General features: G+C 35.8%; 1 protein-coding gene across 17 annotated transcripts in view; it reads left to right on the top strand.

The window, feature by feature from the left end:
• Nucleotides 1-18,424, top strand: part of HFM1 (helicase for meiosis 1) — a 66,083-nt gene that overhangs the window by 30,220 nt on the left and 17,439 nt on the right. For 14 of the 17 annotated variants that reach the window (XM_038182744.2, XM_072041536.1, XM_072041539.1 and 11 more), the window contains 17 exons: nucleotides 1,799-2,061; nucleotides 2,941-2,988; nucleotides 5,585-5,655; nucleotides 6,837-6,969; nucleotides 9,094-9,245; nucleotides 9,732-9,809; nucleotides 9,941-10,102; nucleotides 10,556-10,756; nucleotides 10,839-10,927; nucleotides 11,525-11,568; nucleotides 11,660-11,761; nucleotides 13,785-13,930; nucleotides 14,391-14,485; nucleotides 15,169-15,302; nucleotides 16,208-16,255; nucleotides 17,360-17,440; nucleotides 18,069-18,160. In XM_038182744.2, the coding sequence (XP_038038672.2) occupies nucleotides 1,799-2,061; nucleotides 2,941-2,988; nucleotides 5,585-5,655; nucleotides 6,837-6,969; nucleotides 9,094-9,245; nucleotides 9,732-9,809; nucleotides 9,941-10,102; nucleotides 10,556-10,756; nucleotides 10,839-10,927; nucleotides 11,525-11,568; nucleotides 11,660-11,761; nucleotides 13,785-13,930; nucleotides 14,391-14,485; nucleotides 15,169-15,302; nucleotides 16,208-16,255; nucleotides 17,360-17,440; nucleotides 18,069-18,160 (1,939 nt within the window). The remainder of the gene's footprint in view (nucleotides 1-1,798; nucleotides 2,062-2,940; nucleotides 2,989-5,584; nucleotides 5,656-6,836; nucleotides 6,970-9,093; nucleotides 9,246-9,731; nucleotides 9,810-9,940; nucleotides 10,103-10,555; nucleotides 10,757-10,838; nucleotides 10,928-11,524; nucleotides 11,569-11,659; nucleotides 11,762-13,784; nucleotides 13,931-14,390; nucleotides 14,486-15,168; nucleotides 15,303-16,207; nucleotides 16,256-17,359; nucleotides 17,441-18,068; nucleotides 18,161-18,424) is intronic. The other 3 variants (XM_072041538.1, XM_072041540.1, XM_072041541.1) reach the window with 3 other exon arrangements.

The raw sequence follows: 18,424 nt of genomic DNA, 5'->3' as shown, positions 1-18,424 counted from the left end.
CAGGGCTCCAGACACTAAGTCTTTTCACCGTAAAGAAAAAAGATGTTTGCTTTTGACAATATTGTAGTACTTTAATAAATGTCTCCTGAGTTCAACCTCTTTTATGAGAAAGGTAAGGATGAGATTATTTTATATATAGAAATTTTTAACAAATCAATAAATAATACAGGTTCTTCAAAATACCATTTGGAGTTCTTTATGTACTTGGTAAAAAGCGAGAAGACTGAGATCACGTGCTTTTCAGAGCAGAGGTCAGCCAACCAGGAATACCTTGGGCAGTTCTCAGTGTGATTTCAGTGCTGCCTGAAAGATGAGGTTTTACAGATTAACTTCTCTTCTATGCACAGCTCTTCTCGGTCTTCAGAACTTGTACTTCTTTATTGTTTTTAATTATGCAGTGATTGACAGTTAGTTAATCTTCTATTGGGATTCAGAGCCCATCTGGACAGGGAGTTCTTCTTTTTCCTCCTTTTTCCTCCTTTTTCCTCCTTTTTCCTCCTTTTTCCTCCTTTTTCCTCCTTTTTCCTCCTTTTTCCTCCTTTTTCCTCCTTTTTCCTCCTTTTTCCTCCTTTTTCCTCCTTTTTCCTCCTTTTTCCTCCTTTTTCCTCCTTTTTCCTCCTTTTTCCTCCTTTTTCCTCCTTTTTCCTCCTTTTTCCTCCTTTTTCCTCCTTTTTCCTCCTTTTTCCTCCTTTTTCCTCCTTTTTCCTCCTTTTTCCTCCTTTTTCCTCCTTTTTCCTCCTTTTTCCTCCTTTTTCCTCCTTTTTCCTCCTTTTTCCTCCTTTTTCCTCCTTTTTCCTCCTTTTTCCTCCTTTTTCCTCCTTTTTCCTCCTTTTTCCTCCTTTTTCCTCCTTTTTCCTCCTTTTTCCTCCTTTTTCCTCCTTTTTCCTCCTTTTTCCTCCTTTTTCCTCCTTTTTCCTCCTTTTTCCTCCTTTTTCCTCCTTTTTCCTCCTTTTTCCTCCTTTTTCCTCCTTTTTCCTCCTTTTTCCTCCTTTTTCCTCCTTTTTCCTCCTTTTTCCTCCTTTTTCCTCCTTTTTCCTCCTTTTTCCTCCTTTTTCCTCCTTTTTCCTCCTTTTTCCTCCTTTTTCCTCCTTTTTCCTCCTTTTTCCTCCTTTTTCCTCCTTTTTCCTCCTTTTTCCTCCTTTTTCCTCCTTTTTCCTCCTTTTTCCTCCTTTTTCCTCCTTTTTCCTCCTTTTTCCTCCTTTTTCCTCCTTTTTCCTCCTTTTTCCTCCTTTTTCCTCCTTTTTCCTCCTTTTTCCTCCTTTTTCCTCCTTTTTCCTCCTTTTTCCTCCTTTTTCCTCCTTTTTCCTCCTTTTTCCTCCTTTTTCCTCCTTTTTCCTCCTTTTTCCTCCTTTTTCCTCCTTTTTCCTCCTTTTTCCTCCTTCTTCCTCCTTCTTCCTCCTTCTTCCTCCTTCTTCCTCCTTCTTCCTCCTTCTTCCTCCTTCTTCCTCCTTCTTCCTCCTTCTTCCTCCTTCTTCCTCCTTCTTCCTCCTTCTTCCTCCTTCTTCCTCCTTCTTCCTCCTTCTTCCTCCTTCTTCCTCCTTCTTCCTCCTTCTTCCTCCTTCTTCCTCCTTCTTCCTCCTTCTTCCTCCTTCTTCCTCCTTCTTCAGTTAAAATGTGTATTGAAAGGAGTCTTCTTTGGGTAGAAGAGTGTCAGACAGATCAACTAAAATTATTTCCAAACTTTTCTTATGATTGTATCTTACTGGTTGTGTTTCTTATATAAATATTTATATTTTTCAAATATTAGAGAAACTATGTAGCATACAACAAAGTAATAAAGATCCTGCATCTTTTGCAGCTTATTTAAACTGTCTGATTGCATGTATAAAAATACAGAATTTAAAGATAGTTCAGTGGATATGAAACAAGTTGATACTTACCTTAATACAAGTGAAAACATGACAGAAGCGAGAAAAGATGTGTGGAGAATAAATCATCATACTCCAATAACTACAGACTCAGATTTTACCCTACATAGGGTAAATGATGGGAACACTGCATCTAAAATAGGATTTCAAATAAAATCACTTCCTAGTGCTTCAAGGATTCTGGATAAGACAGGTAATTATTATTGCTCTGTTCAAAAAACAAAAAAACAAACAAACAAAAAAAAAAACACTCCACTGATCAAGGTAAAGAGTGAAGAACCTTTTTCTGCCAGCTCAAATTAAGGTAATTGATTAAATATAGATAAATGATATTACAGTTTTAAGGAACTTAAATGTGTTGTTGCTTAATATGTGCTGTGTAAACAATTTATGAAGAAGAGTTACATTTTCCAAAGCACTAAGTCTTGGACCTTTTTGAAAGTGTCACTCCAAGTCTGTTCCTGAACAATTTGAAAAGGAGCAGCCTGGTCCCTCGATACAGTGGATAGTCTCATCTACATTAAAAATTGATTGTTTATTAGTCATGTTGCTCACACTTGTATCTTTCTAGATTAAATAGGAAAAATGGAGGAAAGTGGTGAGAATTTTGATTAAGTGATAGAATGCTTTTTTTAGAAATTCAGGCAGAAAAGTGTCTGGGGCCTGGCAAACAAAACGAATGTGAGCCAGCAGCTGCCCCAGCAGTAATGAAAGCCGAGAGTGTCCTGGTCTATTCAGCTCTGATAAAGCTGCACCTCACGAGCTGTGTTCAGTTTGCATAACTTTTACTACACTTCTCAGATGTCTAGGTACTGTATTAAGAGGCATTTTGGGCCTCTGGTACAAGCAAGACATTCTGAAACTGGAGTGAGTTCAACAAAGGGCCACCAACATGGTCCTTTCAAATAACAAACCTATGTCCTTCCTGTCCTGTCAGCTCCTTTATCAACTCTGCTTTGCTGCAGCCTTGTAGCTCCTCACAGAATGCACAGCTTAGAGTTCGGAAGATATTTTTCATGGATATTGGTTGAGAACAGTGAAATCTATTTTTATAAACTTTACTTTCTTTTAGGAACAACAGGAAGAAATTTGGAAATGTTGAGGGCTGTTACAGAAATACGTATCCTTTTATTTGCTGTATCTGATTTATTGAATTTATTACCATGACTCTTACATTTACAAAATTATAGTGGTTAGTTTGTAGCCATAAGAACTCATGCATTATACTGTAATAGTTTTGAATTGTAACGTAATGCTGGGAGTTGAATGGGAATTTATGCCTGGGACCTCCAAAGCTAGAATGAAAATAGAATAACTTATAAATAGATCATTCATCACCAAGCAAACTTATTCTTATTTCAAACATGTACATTTTATCCTCAAAATTACTTATTTTTAAAATGTAAAATTTAAAATTTTTAGTTTGGTAAGAATTGACATAATTTCCAGAACAAGTAAGAACTCAGTTGTTCTGATGTTGCCAATTGCAGATAAAGCTCCTCGTTTTGAAAATGGGTCATTTATTTAGAGGGATAATTTTAGAGAAGCCTTTTTAAAAAATCCTTGCTCACCTTTACTTTTTTTCTGGTTTTATTTCATTATTTTCTTGTATTACTCTTTTTTTTTTTTTTTTTGAGTAATTTAAAATGAATAGAACAACTTTTTAAGGCCTCAGCTGTTCATTGTTTTTGTGACTGTTGGTGTTACATCCGACTGTGTTTGCATCCATAGACTGATTGGATGGTTGCGATTAGTCTGCTTGTGTGGCTTCCGTGCAAGTCCAGACAAGGATCATCTCATTTGTTTGGATCGTAAGGAAACAATGCTCTCTTTACTCTTACTTGTATTTTAGATAAAAATGCTTTTGTCTGGAAAATATGGAAAATACACAATATTTGCAGTTGAAAATACCTTTAATAGCACTATCAGCATTAAGAGATTGTAGGTGAATTTCTTTACTACTGTTATAACTGGGTAAACAATATTACGCTGTTGAATGTGTTATATTACAAATATAATGTGGCAATTGGCACTTCAGTTATGTTAACAGCAGTGCTCTGCTTGCTCCTTCAAATGCTTTCACATGTCATAATTGTATGCTGTTCCATGCAACTTATTCCAGGGAGAAGGTTCTCAATTCATGGTATAGTCCTGAGACCTCTCAAATAGGGAGTGGTTTGTTTTGTTTTTTCCATGAAGTGGAACATTTGGCACACCAAGAATCAAATGAAGATATTAAATCATTTAATAAGTTACTTTCTGGTATTTTTTTGACAAGCTTGTATCAATTAAAGTCTGTAGCATGTTTTTTAAATTGGCATTTAAATTGCAAGATAGAGATGCATTTCACAGTTCTAAAAGAAATTTTATAATGCTCATGGAGCAGATTATCTTGAGAGTCATCACGCGGCACTTACAGGGCAAGCAGGCGATCAGGCCCAGTCAGCATGGGTTTATGGAAGGCAGGTCCTGCTTGACGAACCTGATCTCCTTCTATGACAAAGTGACGCGCTTGGTGGATGAGGGAAGGGCTGTGGATGTGTTCTACCTTGACTTCAGCAAGGCTTTTGACACCGTCTCCCACAGCATTCTCCTCAAGAAACTGGCTGCTCTTGGCTTGGACTGGCACACGCTTCGTTGGTTAAAAACTGTCTGGACAGCCGGGCCCAAAGAGTCGTGGTGAATGGAGTCAAATCCAGCTGGAGGCCGGTCACTAGTGGCGTCCCCCAGGGCTCGGTGCTGGGGCCGGTCCTCTTTAATATCTTTATCGATGATCTGGATGAGGGGATCGAGTGCACCCTCAGTAAGTTCGCAGATGACACCAAGCTAGGTGCGTGTGTCGATCTGCTCGAGGGTAGGAAGGCTCTGCAGGAGGATCTGGATAGGCTGCACCGATGGGCTGAGGTCAACTGCATGAAGTTCAACAAGGCCAAGTGCCGGGTCCTGCACCTGGGGCGCAATAACCCCAAGCAGAGCTACAGGCTGGGAGATGAGTGGTTGGAGAGCTGCCAGGCAGAGAAGGACCTGGGAGTGATGGTGGACAGTCGGCTGAATATGAGCCAGCAGTGTGCTCAGGTGGCCAAGAAGGCCAACGGCATCCTGGCTTGCATAAGAAGCAGTGTGGCCAGCAGGGCTAGGGAGGTGATCGTCCCCCTGTACTCGGCTCTGGTGAGGCCGCACCTCGAGTACTGTGTTCAGTTTTGGGCCCCTCACTACAAGAAGGACATCGAGGTGCTTGAGCGGGTCCAGAGAAGGGCAACAAAGCTGGTGAGAGGTCTGGAGAACAAGTCCTACGAGGAGCGGCTGAGGGAGCTGGGCTTGTTCAGCCTGGAGAAGAGGAAGCTCAGGGGCAACCTTATTGCTCTCTACAGATACCTTAAAGGAGGCTGTAGCGAGGTGGGGTTGGCCTGTTCTGCCACGTACCTGGTAACAGGACGAGGGGGAACGGGCTAAGGTTGCGCCAGGGGTGTTTTAGGTTGGATATTAGGAAGAACTTCTTTACTGAGAGGGTTGTGAGGCATTGGAATGAGCTGCCCAGGGAAGTGGTGGAGTCACCATCCCTGGAAGTCTTTAAAAGGCTTTTAGATGTAGAGCTTAGGGATATGGTTTAGTGGGGACTGTTAGTGTTAGGTCAGAGGTTGGACACCATGATCTTGAGGTCTCTTCCAACCTAGACAATTATGTGATTCTGTTTTCACTTCCTTAATGCTCTCAAGCGACCCAATTTAGAAGTATCTTTAAGGAGTTTCCATATTTTAACTATGCACAGTCTAAAGCTTTGGATGACGTAAGTATGAAATGTTTGCTGCAGCTGCAAGTAGTACTTTGTAGATAAATATATTGTGCAAATGCAAATGAAACTTTAGAACTTAAAAGGGGTTAGAAAAGTACAATGTATTTCAAGTCTCTTCCTGGAATAGATAAGCAGAATTAAGCATAGCAGAGAGACGAGAAGAACTTCTTAAAATGTGTTTCTCAAATGCATTTGTGTGAAGTTGTCAATGACAAGTATACTTACACATACAGATTGCCAGTATCCTAAATTATTTTCAAAGGAAAATTAAGCAGATCTTTAGAGAAGGGTGTTCTTTTGGAAAAGTGGTGTTTGTCCATCCTTTCTGTTTATCAACTATACTTTTTCTTTAAAACCCCAAACTGATTTTGAAATTAACCAATTTGAGGAAGATTGTGTTATGGGTTTTGCATAGAGAGGGGAAATCAGAGTTTCATCAGTGAGGATTATACATCATATTGGCCTGTAAAATAATCTTGCATTACTTTTTTTTTTTTTTTTTTTTTTTTTTTTTTTAGTAACTATAACAACAGTAAATTTTGCTTACAGTAGTGTTTTTCTGTTATTCAATGAACAGAGTTGTCAGGGCAATCATTTTGGGGAAAAAAATGAGTGACTTATGTCTTAGTACTTCTAAATATAAACTTGTTTGCAAAGTACAAGGAAGGACAAGGTTTGCCTATCACTTACATATTAGAGATGAAGTTGGAAAGAAAAGTCATCATATTAAAAAGATAATGGTCATGCCTTTTTTATTGGTTGAGCTGGAAAGATTCAGCTTGTTAAAATTTCTCTGTTTGATACACAGTAAATGTTACAAATGATTATTTAACAAAAATCAGCAAAGATTTCATATTCATGTATCATTGATTTTTGTGTGTATGTGTGAGCATTGAAGAAATGGAACTGTACAGAAAGAACAGTGGTAATTCCTGCAAACAATTGTTTGGCAGTACTGTTAGTGTCACTCATTTACGTTTCCATGATAGTTGCATAGCAAAAGACATTCTTTCTCTTGTTGTAATTTAAAGTCCACATCTAATACAAAATTAATTAAAGAACTACCAGCTATCAGTGTATTTTGTGTCTTTTTTACCTAGAAAATGTTTTTACAATGTATGGATAGGTACAATGAATAGCTGCGTTGCATTTACTTCTATGCCATTCCTTCCTAGCTTCTTTACACAGATAGAAATTTTGTGATTTGTGCTCCAACTGGCTCTGGAAAAACTGTGATGTTTGAACTAGCTATTACCAGATTACTTATGGAAGCCCCAATGCCTTGGTTAAACATTAAAATTGTTTACAGTAAGTATTATGCAGCTTTAATCATTTTGATGACAACAGTAGAAAATGTCATTCTGTAAGCACGGAGATCTGGATCGATTGTTTAAATAATACTGAAACTACTTAAGTAACAGCACTGTATAATTGTAGTGGCCACCACTGCCTAGACAAATAAAAATATTGTAAAGAGTTTATCCTCTGAGAAAGCAAGATATACCTGAAAAAAAGAGAAACAAAGGAAACTAAACCAAATTCTCGTCAGAGCCTGAGCTGAAGCAGTATCTTTTGTGTACGTGTCATTTGCTCTGATAAAATAATCACTTTTTTCAACATTTGTTTATCTGGCAAGGTTTCATGCTGTTGCTTTCTGTCTACTAGTTCAAAGGCAACAGAGCCATGGTCTTCATGAGTTTTAATTGATCTGTATATAAACTAATGAAAATACTTAAAGATAGTCACATCTGTAGACCATTACTCTTTTTCTTCCTGGAGAGCTACATTCGTATCATGTAAAGCAGATGAGATGGATGGTTTTGTCCCAATGTTAGTTAATTCATACAGTGATATATTTGTTAGTCTTGCTATTAATGTTTAATCTTTATTTTACAAATGTTTCAGCTTTGTTTGTAGTCTTTTTTTAATTTCAGTGAGTTAAAATCCTTACAATAATGCTAGTGTTGACACAGAGTTTACTGTGTATTGTAAAGAGATTTTTTTATAAACAGACACATACTGTAGTTTTTCTGAGCATAGCAAGGTGAAGCACTTCAGTGTGCTCTAAGACTTTTAATTGTATTGGTAGAAGTGATGCTAATCAGCTGGTTAGAATTTTCAGTAAGGGAGTATTTATGTGCTGGTGGAATTAGATCTGCTGACCTTTCCTAGTACAACGATGAAGAACAAGATATGCCTGTTTTTGTGAATATTGGAACGGAGGCGTTAATCAGAGTATGTACTCCTGGAGGATTATCCAGTAGCCAGTTTGTCTGTGGCCCAGTGTATGTGAATTAGCGTGTGGTAGTTCTGTAACTTCGGGCTGATAATCAATAGCTTTAACGTGCTAAGGATTGGTGGCTGAATTTTAGGGGGCAATTACTACTTTCTTGCATTCTGCCTCATCGCTAATAGAAAATTACTCTTGCAATTTTATGAATTACTTGCTGCTAGTTTTATCAGTTTTCTGAAGCTAGTGATTTCTGCTTCTGTATAGGCCACTGGTAATCTTATGAGGTTTTACACCTTTTTTTCTGTAGCAGAAACTGGTTCTTCAAATCACTTCATCTTGTGGATCAGTAGTCAGCTGACAACAGAAATGGATCATATTCCAGTGGCTTTAAGTAGCCATCACTGGTAGATCGCTTTTTTTTTTTTTTTTAACATAAATTGCTGCGTTTTCCAATAGATTACCTATCCAGTATAGACTTTCATGTGTTGCTAGTATCAGTCCTTGTAGAGAGTAACTTCTGTCTTCTAGAAATTAACCTCCATCTGCACAAGTATAGTATGTATCTACAGGCCAGAGGGGGGGGAAAAAAAAAAAAAAGTAGATTGTTATAGGAGTCCGTTCATCAGGACCAGCATCGCTCCTACCTCCCATGTTAGCTGGTATGACACTGACGACACTTAACTGTACACGTGGTTTAGATAGTTTTTTGTTTCTTCTAATATTCAGTCGCCTGCTTGTGAATGGTTTCTCATTTATAACCCCGCATTGTCTTTGAATACAGAGCGCTCATATAGAATCATCATTCTAAATAGGAAAAAGGTTGGTATTTGTATGATCTTTCATTAAAAAGATCTATTTCCTGTGGTTTCTTATGTCTGTGAGAAAACCTTTTGATAACTGAGTGCTTATTGTTTCCATATGGAACTGAAGAAAAAGTCAGGATTAAGAGAGGGCATAAATAACCTTAATTAAAGGGTTCTGTTTCCAGTTGCTGATAGGGAAGAACCGTGGCCCAAAGCTCAAAGCTGATCTATACATAAGGGACAGGATAATAATACAATTATGAATGTTATGGTTTGGGGAGCAAAGCTGAAAATTGAAGAATTAAATGCAAGAAGACATCTGCATTTAGCATTTTTAGCAATACAGTTGAAGATTTGGTGTTTGTGACATAACTGATCATTTTGTGTTGTTTTTAGTGGCTCCAATAAAAGCTCTATGCAGTCAGCGTTATCATGACTGGAAAGAAAAATTTGGACCTATAGGACTCAACTGTAAGGAACTGACGGGAGATACAGTGATGGATGATTTATTTGAAATACATCGTGCTCACATTATTATCACTACACCTGTAGGTTTCAGTCCAAATTCTTAAAAACAAAACAAAACAAAACCACTAGAAAAAGCGGACATTACTGGTCTGCTTGTATGCTGTCACATCTGATATTTATTTTTTTGTAGTGAGTACTGATTTGCAGAACTTATGAGTACTAATGAGAACTAATGAGTAGTGAGTTGCAGAACAATTTTATGATCTTTGTACTTGCCTACAAATTGTTGTGCATGCTTCTGGTTCATGTAAACAGCATGTAATAATGTGTCAGATGAAACATACATTTGCTTGATTTAACTGATTTAATTTAAAGATTGGACTTGATGATCCTTAAGGGTCCCTTCCAACTCAGGATATTCTATGATTCTATGATTTATTAGAGTTTAGTTATGCCTGCATGTCCTGTCATGCAGAGATATGCTCTGATATGCTATGTCAGAGATAGCTCTGACATACGCTGGCCTTTCAAAGACTTTTCTCCTCCTGTCTTTTTTTATCTTGTAGGAAAAATGGGATAGCATGACTAGAAGGTGGAGAGACAACTCTATAGTTCAGCTTGTACGACTGTTTCTCATTGATGAGGCAAGAAAATTAATGATTTTTATATGCTGTTTTTGTTCCTGAAGATGTGTTAGAAAATAAAACATTTATTTAACACATGTATAGAGTATAACTCAAGAAATATTTTGCAAATGTTTTAAAATTCCTAATAGGTGCATGTTATAAAGGATGAAAGCCGTGGTGCAACATTAGAAGTTGTAGTCAGTCGGATGAGGACTATTCAGTCTTCTCTTTGGCGTCTTTCAGAGAATCATGACGTTGTTCCTCCCTTGAGATTTGTAGCTGTTTCAGCAACAATCCCAAATGCTGAAGATGTAAGAGTTATATTTTAATAGTATTTTAATTAATATAGTTGCATTTTATTAAAAAAAAAAAAAAAGTAGAGTTCTAAATAAATATCAATAGATACCAAAGTTGTCATTTTGAAGCTGTCAGATAATGGCAGCTGTGTGGTTGATGTTAACTTAATAAATGACCTTCAACCATAGGAAACTACCAGCTAAGTATGGCTATGCTTCTGTTTCAGATTTCTATGATTTTTGTCTTTAATATAAATCTAAATGGACTTGAGATTTCAATCCAAAGTAAAATGGTTCAGTAGAAAGTAGAACTTCCACTGGTTTTCATGCTAAAAGTATGTGAAATGTGTTAATCGTTTATAGGTGACAAAAGGTAAGCTAATTACTGTATAATGCAGTTAGAGCAGAGCATGATTAAAGGCAGAAAATTATTATTTAAATTTAAATTCTGTTTCTTCTTTTTTAAAGATTGCAGAATGGCTTTCAGATGGTAAGATGCCTGCTGTATGTCTGAAAATAGATGAGGATCAGCGACCAGTGAAGCTACGCAAAATTGTTCTTGGTTTTCCTTGCAGTGATAATCAAACAGAATTCAAATTTGACTTAACTCTTAACTACAAGATAGCGAGTGTTATACAAACATACTCTGAACAAAAACCAGCACTTGTGGTACAACATCTTTTTTTAATCACATTTATAATTTTCTTACCAAAAAGTGTTGATTCAGAAAAAACTATTTTCTTACTTACAGTTTTGTGCCACAAGAAAAGGAGTACAGCAGGCCGCTTCTGTTCTTTCAAAAGATGCCAAATTTCTATTAAGTGTAGAACAGAAACAAAGGTATTTTTATATTGAAATTTGTATTAAGTGTTTATGTGTTCTAGTAAACTTGTGAAATCTGTGAAGCTGTTGACCTAATACAGTTTCCAGCAGAGGAATGTTTCTATATGTCTCTGTTGCTTTCCCTCTTTCTCACTTGCATTTCTGCCAGCAGTATTTATATCTGATTTCACCTTCTGCATCCAGGTCAGAGCTAGATTGTATGTTATAACTTGGAAAGATGACTGGGCTGGAAAGGGTGCATTGGCTCCTCTAGAGAGTCAGTTTGTTTGCTCTGGGAAAGGTGATGGTTATGAGTATCCAAAGAATGTGTAGGTAAAAAGTTATTTTAAGATGATATCCTTCTGATAGGCTAACATGTATTTATAAACTAAGAACATCTTTAAAAAAGCACAAAGGCACTAGGAATATGAGAACGTATGTAGAATAAATGTACATGTCAAGGAATACATCTTAAAACCTTAAAAGGCATAGTTGTGTATTGTTTCATGTGAACCTTATATCTTAGCATTTTAAGTGTACTCTTCTTTGCATATTCTGCCAACGTTAGTGAATCTGCTTTGCGATTCTGAAGCACTTTTTTTCTTTGTTGTGTAGATTACAGAGGTCTGCAAATTCATTGAAAGATTCTAAGCTCAGAGGTAAATATAACCTACCACTTCTCTGCCTTTTGAATGAAAATTTGCCTGAGTAAACTTAATGAAATAATTATGTCCATTGTTTTACTATCAGATCTTTTAATGTATGGTGTGGCTTATCATCATGCGGGTATGGAGGTGTGTGACAGAAAAATAATTGAAGGAGCTTTTACTGATGGAGATTTACCAGTACTTTGTAAGTCAATTTAACTTTGAAAGTCAAAATGTTAATGTATTCTGAGAAGACTGTAGTTTGGAATTGGGGATTCTACTGTTTCCATTGTTACTTTGTGAAATCCAAAAGTTGTTATTATGTTTCACATGCACTTCTACTCTGTGAGTGTACAGACACATTATTACTGAAAACCAGAGAACTTTCCTTCTTTTCAGCATACACAAAGGTCATCCTTGCTCTTACGTGTCTATAGGGCTGGCCTAGATCCATTTCATTCTAGTAGTGCTGAGCAGTCCTCTGCTACTGTGTCCTTTTTCGGCTTTCACATTATGTTTTCTTGGTTTGTCTTTTGCAACAGTGGTTCCCTGAAGATAAACTTGTACTTTTTTTCTCCTTAGACAGGCAAGATTCCATTTTCAAGCCCCCCATGCAAGGTGTTTTGATAGACAATCTTTCTTGCTAAGAAAGATTGCACCTGCTGTTACATAGAGATAGTCTCATCTTGTCCAGGCCTTCACTTTTCACATCCAGAAATTCAGACTCTATGAAGAACTGCTTGTGTGGTTCACGTACAACAATGAAAGATTCATGGATTTTTCATTTCTGTACAACAGTCCTGACTCACTGAAATTTTAAGGTAGATCCCTTTACTATGATCTGGCAAAATTCGCAGTTGTAGTACCCATCCTATTAAAAAGTCTCTGTATTCTTGTGATCTGCTGTACTGGAGTTGTGCGTATGGCTTTGCCAACTGCTGTTCCATTTCTGAAGTCTCAGGAGATAGTGGTTGTACAATTGCTCTTAGCAAAATGAACAGAAGACCCTGTGCCACTGCTCAACGCAGTGTATGTACATATTGACTACCACTAAAAGAATGCAAAGGTGCTTACTGATACTTGAGTTCTTTGAAATGTGTGTTTTGTATGAACATTTCAGAATAATCTGAGATGCTATAACTATACACATTCATACAACCAAAAGTGGGCATTTTCTGCCTCATGTCTCTGAACGTGAAGGGGGATAGGTTTTTAACACACTTCTACAAGTATTGCAAAGGGAAGAAATTTTAGGTCTTGAGTGTAGGTATACTCACAGTGGGTATATATATGTGGACTGTAGTTTGAATTGCACTGGTAAGAAACTTTCTTTGCAACTTTTTATGTGGTTCATTTGGCTCCAACAGAGAGTGTATCTAGACAGTATGAAAACCACTATTATTCTTGTGAAGGGAAATGGCTGTGGCATTAGTTTACGTTGGATCCTTCTTTCCTGATGTACCTGTGACTCATTAATTATAGCTCTCCTTTAATTTCTGAAAACAATTGGTGTGTTTAACAATATTTTGTTTTTCTAGTGGAATATCCATTGGCCTGTATAGTTGACTTTCCATGCTGAATTTCTGTTAAAGAAAGTAAATTTAAAAGTAGTAGAGGGAGATAATTTGCACATAAACAAACACGACTGGTGTTTTTCCATGTGAGAGTATGTATTGGTAAAGTATTATGATAGTATTGGTGATGATTGTGGTTTGGTGCCATGAATATAAATAATGCTAATGACTGATGACTTGAAAAAAGTTCTTAAAGGTACTAGTCACTATGAAGGAAGATAGATACATTTCTGTATTCAAATTTCTATCCGTGAAGAATTATGGATTTTGTTTCTTCAGTGTGTATGTGCTTTATGGATTGCATTCTGGATGATCTGTTAAGGAATGTTTAAATAAAAATAATTAAGCAGGTATTTAATAATTAAACATTTATTTAATATTTAAATATTCACTTTTGAACAGATGTATTCTGGTAAAGAATACTTGATAACTGAATGCAGATGATCAGATACATACTTTTTATTTTAATGCAAATACATGTCTGTTCTAGGTCTAATTATTTCTGGTGCAAAATGTCCTTGCCTTCCACTGAGTTTACTGGGAAGCAAGAGCTCTTAGCAATGAAAATTAGGCCCTTATTTGCTGCTTATTTATTATCTGCGAGACGTTTCAGTGGTATTCACCTTGAAGTCAATATACTTTGATCTGATCTAGTTACTACTAGCACGTTAGCTATGGGAGTCAATCTACCTGCACACCTGGTGGTTATAAAATCCACAATGCACTATGTTGGAGGGATGTTTGAAGAGTACAGTGAAACTGATATTCTGCAAATGATTGGGAGAGCAGGAAGACCTCAAGTAAGTTAATGCTGTATGAAGAAACAACAATACCAAAAAAATATTGCAGCATTTGTTTTTTTAGTTATTTTTTATTAACAGTTAAATTATATCTGGGTAATATCTATTAGAGAAAAATATGTTTGCTTTTGTACTGTCCATTAAAAAGCATCGCTTTACCTTGCTCTAGAAAAAGATCTGAAGATTGCATTTGGTTTGTGTAAGGAATATGGATTAGAGGAAAAAATAGGAAGTTGGCACAAAATTTAGAAATTGTATGATAAAAAATCTAGAGTATTTAATAGCATAGAGCACAATGTACTTTTGTTCTCATAACATCAGAGCAAGAAAGCATCTAATTAAGTTAAAATAGGAACGGAGGGACTGGAAGCACTGTCTTCATAAAGTTCTAATTCCTTTTGCTTTCACAAAAAGAGAGGGTTGTTTTTTTTAATTTTGTTTTACTTTTTTTACTTTGCAGTTTGACACTACAGCAACAGCAGTCATTATGACTCGTTGGAGTACAAGGGAGAAGTATATACAGATGTTAAATGGTGCAGATATAATAGAGAGCAGGTAACTAATTTTTCATAAGACTATATAAATGGTAGTAATGTTTCATTATTTCTACAGAAGGTGTTTTTTCAGGATTTTTGTCTCTGTTTAGAAGACATTTCAGAATCCAAAAAAAGCAAATCAAGCCAAGCTACTCAGAAATATACAGCTTTTGTTTTAAACGATAAAAACAACTTTAGGTCATCTTAAACTTAACAGAAGAGAAGTTAGATGTAGATTCCTGCTGGAAAATTTAATGAACTGAAATAGTACGTATTGCAAAGACAAACAGCAAGAGTGGAACCCAGATCATGTCTCTGAATCTTTCGACAACAGAGTCTAGAAAGTACTAAACTACAGAATTCGGTTGAGGTGAACATAATTTCAAGAATCAAATATACAGGAAAGTTAAGATGTTAAAGGATAAAACACAAACTTTTGATCATGTTATTATTTTAAGGTTTCATTTTTAAAATATATTCAAAATATCAACACTGTGCTATAACTTTTAAATGTTTTAGAAAAATGTTTTAGAAAACTCTGTTTTCTAAATAATTATGAAAAGTCTAGTAATTTCACTGATTAAAGTGAACACTTGACAGAAAAAAGAAATCCAAAATAGTTAATAACAAAATAGCGTATTTTTGTACTATTAATTGCTGAATATACTTACAGGTTTTTTTTGGTTGATTTGTTTTTGACAGCTTGCACAGGCATCTTGTTGAGCACTTAAATGCAGAAATAGTGCTGCATACTGTCACAGATGTCACTGTAGCTTTGGAATGGATACGATCAACCTTCTTGTACATTAGAGCTTTAAAAAATCCAACTCATTACGGTTTGTTTGTAATTGATCTAAATTATGACACTAGCAAGTGTTAGATCAATATTGTTTGTTTCTTTTCTTTTCTTCTTTTCTTATGGACTACTGTTTTATAAGGGGTTGAAGACGATATGTTATGTGGCCTGTAACATTTCAGTGTGGCATAACGTTAAAAACTATGAAGAAGCCTTCAAACATAGTTCAAACAGCTTCACATGATCTGTTTTTTTCATCTCAATGCAGTGGGCTGTCTATGAATACAGTGTCTAGCCACAATGTGCATTTCAGCACTGAATAGGTAATATGCTGCTAAGAAAAAGACTTTGTCTAGTGTTTCATAGTTTTGCTAAAACAAAATTTCAATAATCCTAATGCTGGTGTCTTCAATTCATTTTCTCCAGAACAGCATCTCAGTTGCCAGCCCTGGCTTTGTCCTTGTTCCTGGCCACTTGCACTACAGGGATTATGAAGTCATTGGTTACTTGCTGGAGACAATTTTTGTTTTAAGGATTTATAGATGGGAATGGACCCTAGTACATTTTGTACTTAAACGGGTATTACAGTTTAGGTAGCTTCCTGTATTTTATGATAGAAAGATTCCACATGTGAACTTGGTTCTCTGCTAAGGAACTATTTCAAAGTTCCTTACAGATGTTTCTGCAGTTTTCAGGACTCTGATGTTATACGTAGGAACATCTGGAGCTTTTAACTCTTCCTGTCTATTCCAACAACTACTTATTGATGCATAGATAATTATGTTGTGTAAGGCTCTTGATTTGTTCCCAGTATAACAACATTCAGAATTTTTTCATTTTGGGTATCTGGCTCCTAAATATTAGGAAATTGTTTTTGATTGGTTACAATATTGAGAAGGAAGCACGTAATCATATTAGATTTTTTTAAATTGTCTTTTCGTGAAGGTTTTTCATCTGGATTGGATAAAATTGGAATTGAAGCAAAATTACAGGGTATGTGGCTTTTAAGCTTTCTTAGTAAAATGTTAGATTTTAGGCCAGGTTCATCCATGTTTATGCGTATTATACAGCTCCATTAATTTCAGTAGATTAAGTCACAGAACAAATGTACTGTTGTATGTTGTACTATTGATTTTGCTTAATTATTTTTGCTTTTGGAACACTATCAGTATATTTTGTCTGGTAGAGAAATATTTCTTGTATAGAGGAGAAAAATTAAATGCCTCTACCTACCTCATCTTCCCATATACGTACTCAGAAATAAAACTACACATAGAGCTCTCTAATTTTGACTTTGTCTTTTGTCCTAATTTTTCTTTGCTTGATTTATCTTTTTTGTTTGCTTGTTTGTATTCTGTTTATATGCTTTCAAAAAAGCCTTTTTCTTTCCCTGTTACAGAAACTGTGGCTTCTTTTCTCTGTACCCATGAAATATTTTATAATGATATATATAGTTATCTTTCACCTTGCACTTTTAATATATGAAAACATTTCTGGTTGCTCTGGGAACTATCACTTTGAGTGCTTCCCCAACTTTATTTTAAAATTCTGAATACTGCGTTAATGTTATTTTCACCTTCTAATTGCCTCGCTTTTGAAAGAGAGAATAGCAGATAAAACACTGATCATCCTCAAGCAGATATCCAACACCAGCAACTAAACGGGTTTAATGAAGTAAATACAACATTATCTGACACAGTATGAAAAATTCTAATGAAGGATTCATAAATACCTTTGGATATTTGAAATTTCAACCATTTAAGTATTAAAACTTTAGAGGAAATCTTTTGTAAATATACTCTGAGTTCTAAGGCCTGTCATTCAGAATTGAAAATGGCAGCCTCCATGACATGCATCTAGTCTCTTAATTTTCTACTTTTGCTTTACTGAAAAAGAGTTGGGTTATCCTATATCAAACATCTGGGAGTGAACTTGCACTAGGCAGAAATTTGTCACGAAGTTAAGAAGGACTTTTGCTTGAGCTCAGTGGAATTACTTTGGCATATACTTGTTGCAATTAAATGTCATTGTTCTTGGCTTGTAAATAGGTAAGTTTTTTTCTGCAGGTACTAAAATGTATTTTCAAATTGTGTACAGAACTGTGTTTGAAGAACTTGAACGATTTGTCTTCTTTCAATTTGGTCAGGATGGATAAAGAAAATAGTTTCAAACCAACAGGTAACACTTCTCTAGAAATAAATTTTCAGAAGAGATTTTGAGATACTAGTGAACTACAAAGGGTCACAACTATTCTTATTTATATGAGTATGCAGATGTAACAGAGAGTAGACTCTGAAAGACTGCATGATATATGATTTGTTTCTTTAGCAAAGAAGTTGATTCTCTTAATTCTTGAACATACCTTTGCTTCTGATGTTGCTGGAAATTTTGTTGCAGATTAGAAGAAAAGTATAGAACTTTGCACTGCATTACATCCTGCTATCCCGTGATAATGAAGGACAGGTTTTATCAATACTACTAGCTCTTCTGTACAATGTTGTGCTAGATGTGGTTGGCTTCTCAGCAATCACAGTTCACAGTCCGATATGTTAGTGTGAGTTCACAGTCTGTTATGTTCTTGTGAATTCATTCTTCGTTGGAAAAAACTAACTGGTGAATATTTTTCTGCTATTCTGTGATGGGGTCAATAATATCCATCAGATAGCTGGGGCTATGTGTATTCAGTCAGTGGTGTTAAATCTCATAGAGCCCTGTAATAAGAAAATTAATTCAGTTTTGTGACTTAAGTATATACACTTAAAATACTTGGAATATTTATTTTTGAAGGTATGTTTTTGTTTTACAGAGACTGGAAGATTAATGGCATGGTATTATATTGCATTTGAAACAGTGAAACAGTTTTTCACAATTAAGGGAACAGAGACTTTAAATGAATTGGTAATTTAACATTTCAAAGAAACTTTACACATGTTCGATTAATTTTAAACAGAATCAAAAATAGATTCAGAAGTCTTTATTTCTGTTAAAGAGTTCAGGCTTTGTTTATATGAAGTATAAAGTTTTAAAGAATGCATCCTAATCAATTCCATATGGAGTATTTTTGAGGCTTTTCACTGGGGAGATCTTTTGATTTCCACTTCTTTGTCTCCTCGCTTTCTTGGGAATACATAAAGTTGCTGAAGCTGTTCTGCTTATGTATAA

Source organism: Anas platyrhynchos, chromosome 8, assembly GCF_047663525.1.
Source record: "Anas platyrhynchos isolate ZD024472 breed Pekin duck chromosome 8, IASCAAS_PekinDuck_T2T, whole genome shotgun sequence".
In the NCBI taxonomy this organism is placed as follows: domain Eukaryota; kingdom Metazoa; phylum Chordata; class Aves; order Anseriformes; family Anatidae; genus Anas; species Anas platyrhynchos.
Note: the sequence above shows the minus strand (reverse complement) of the source record. Positions and strands in the feature narration are given on the sequence as shown.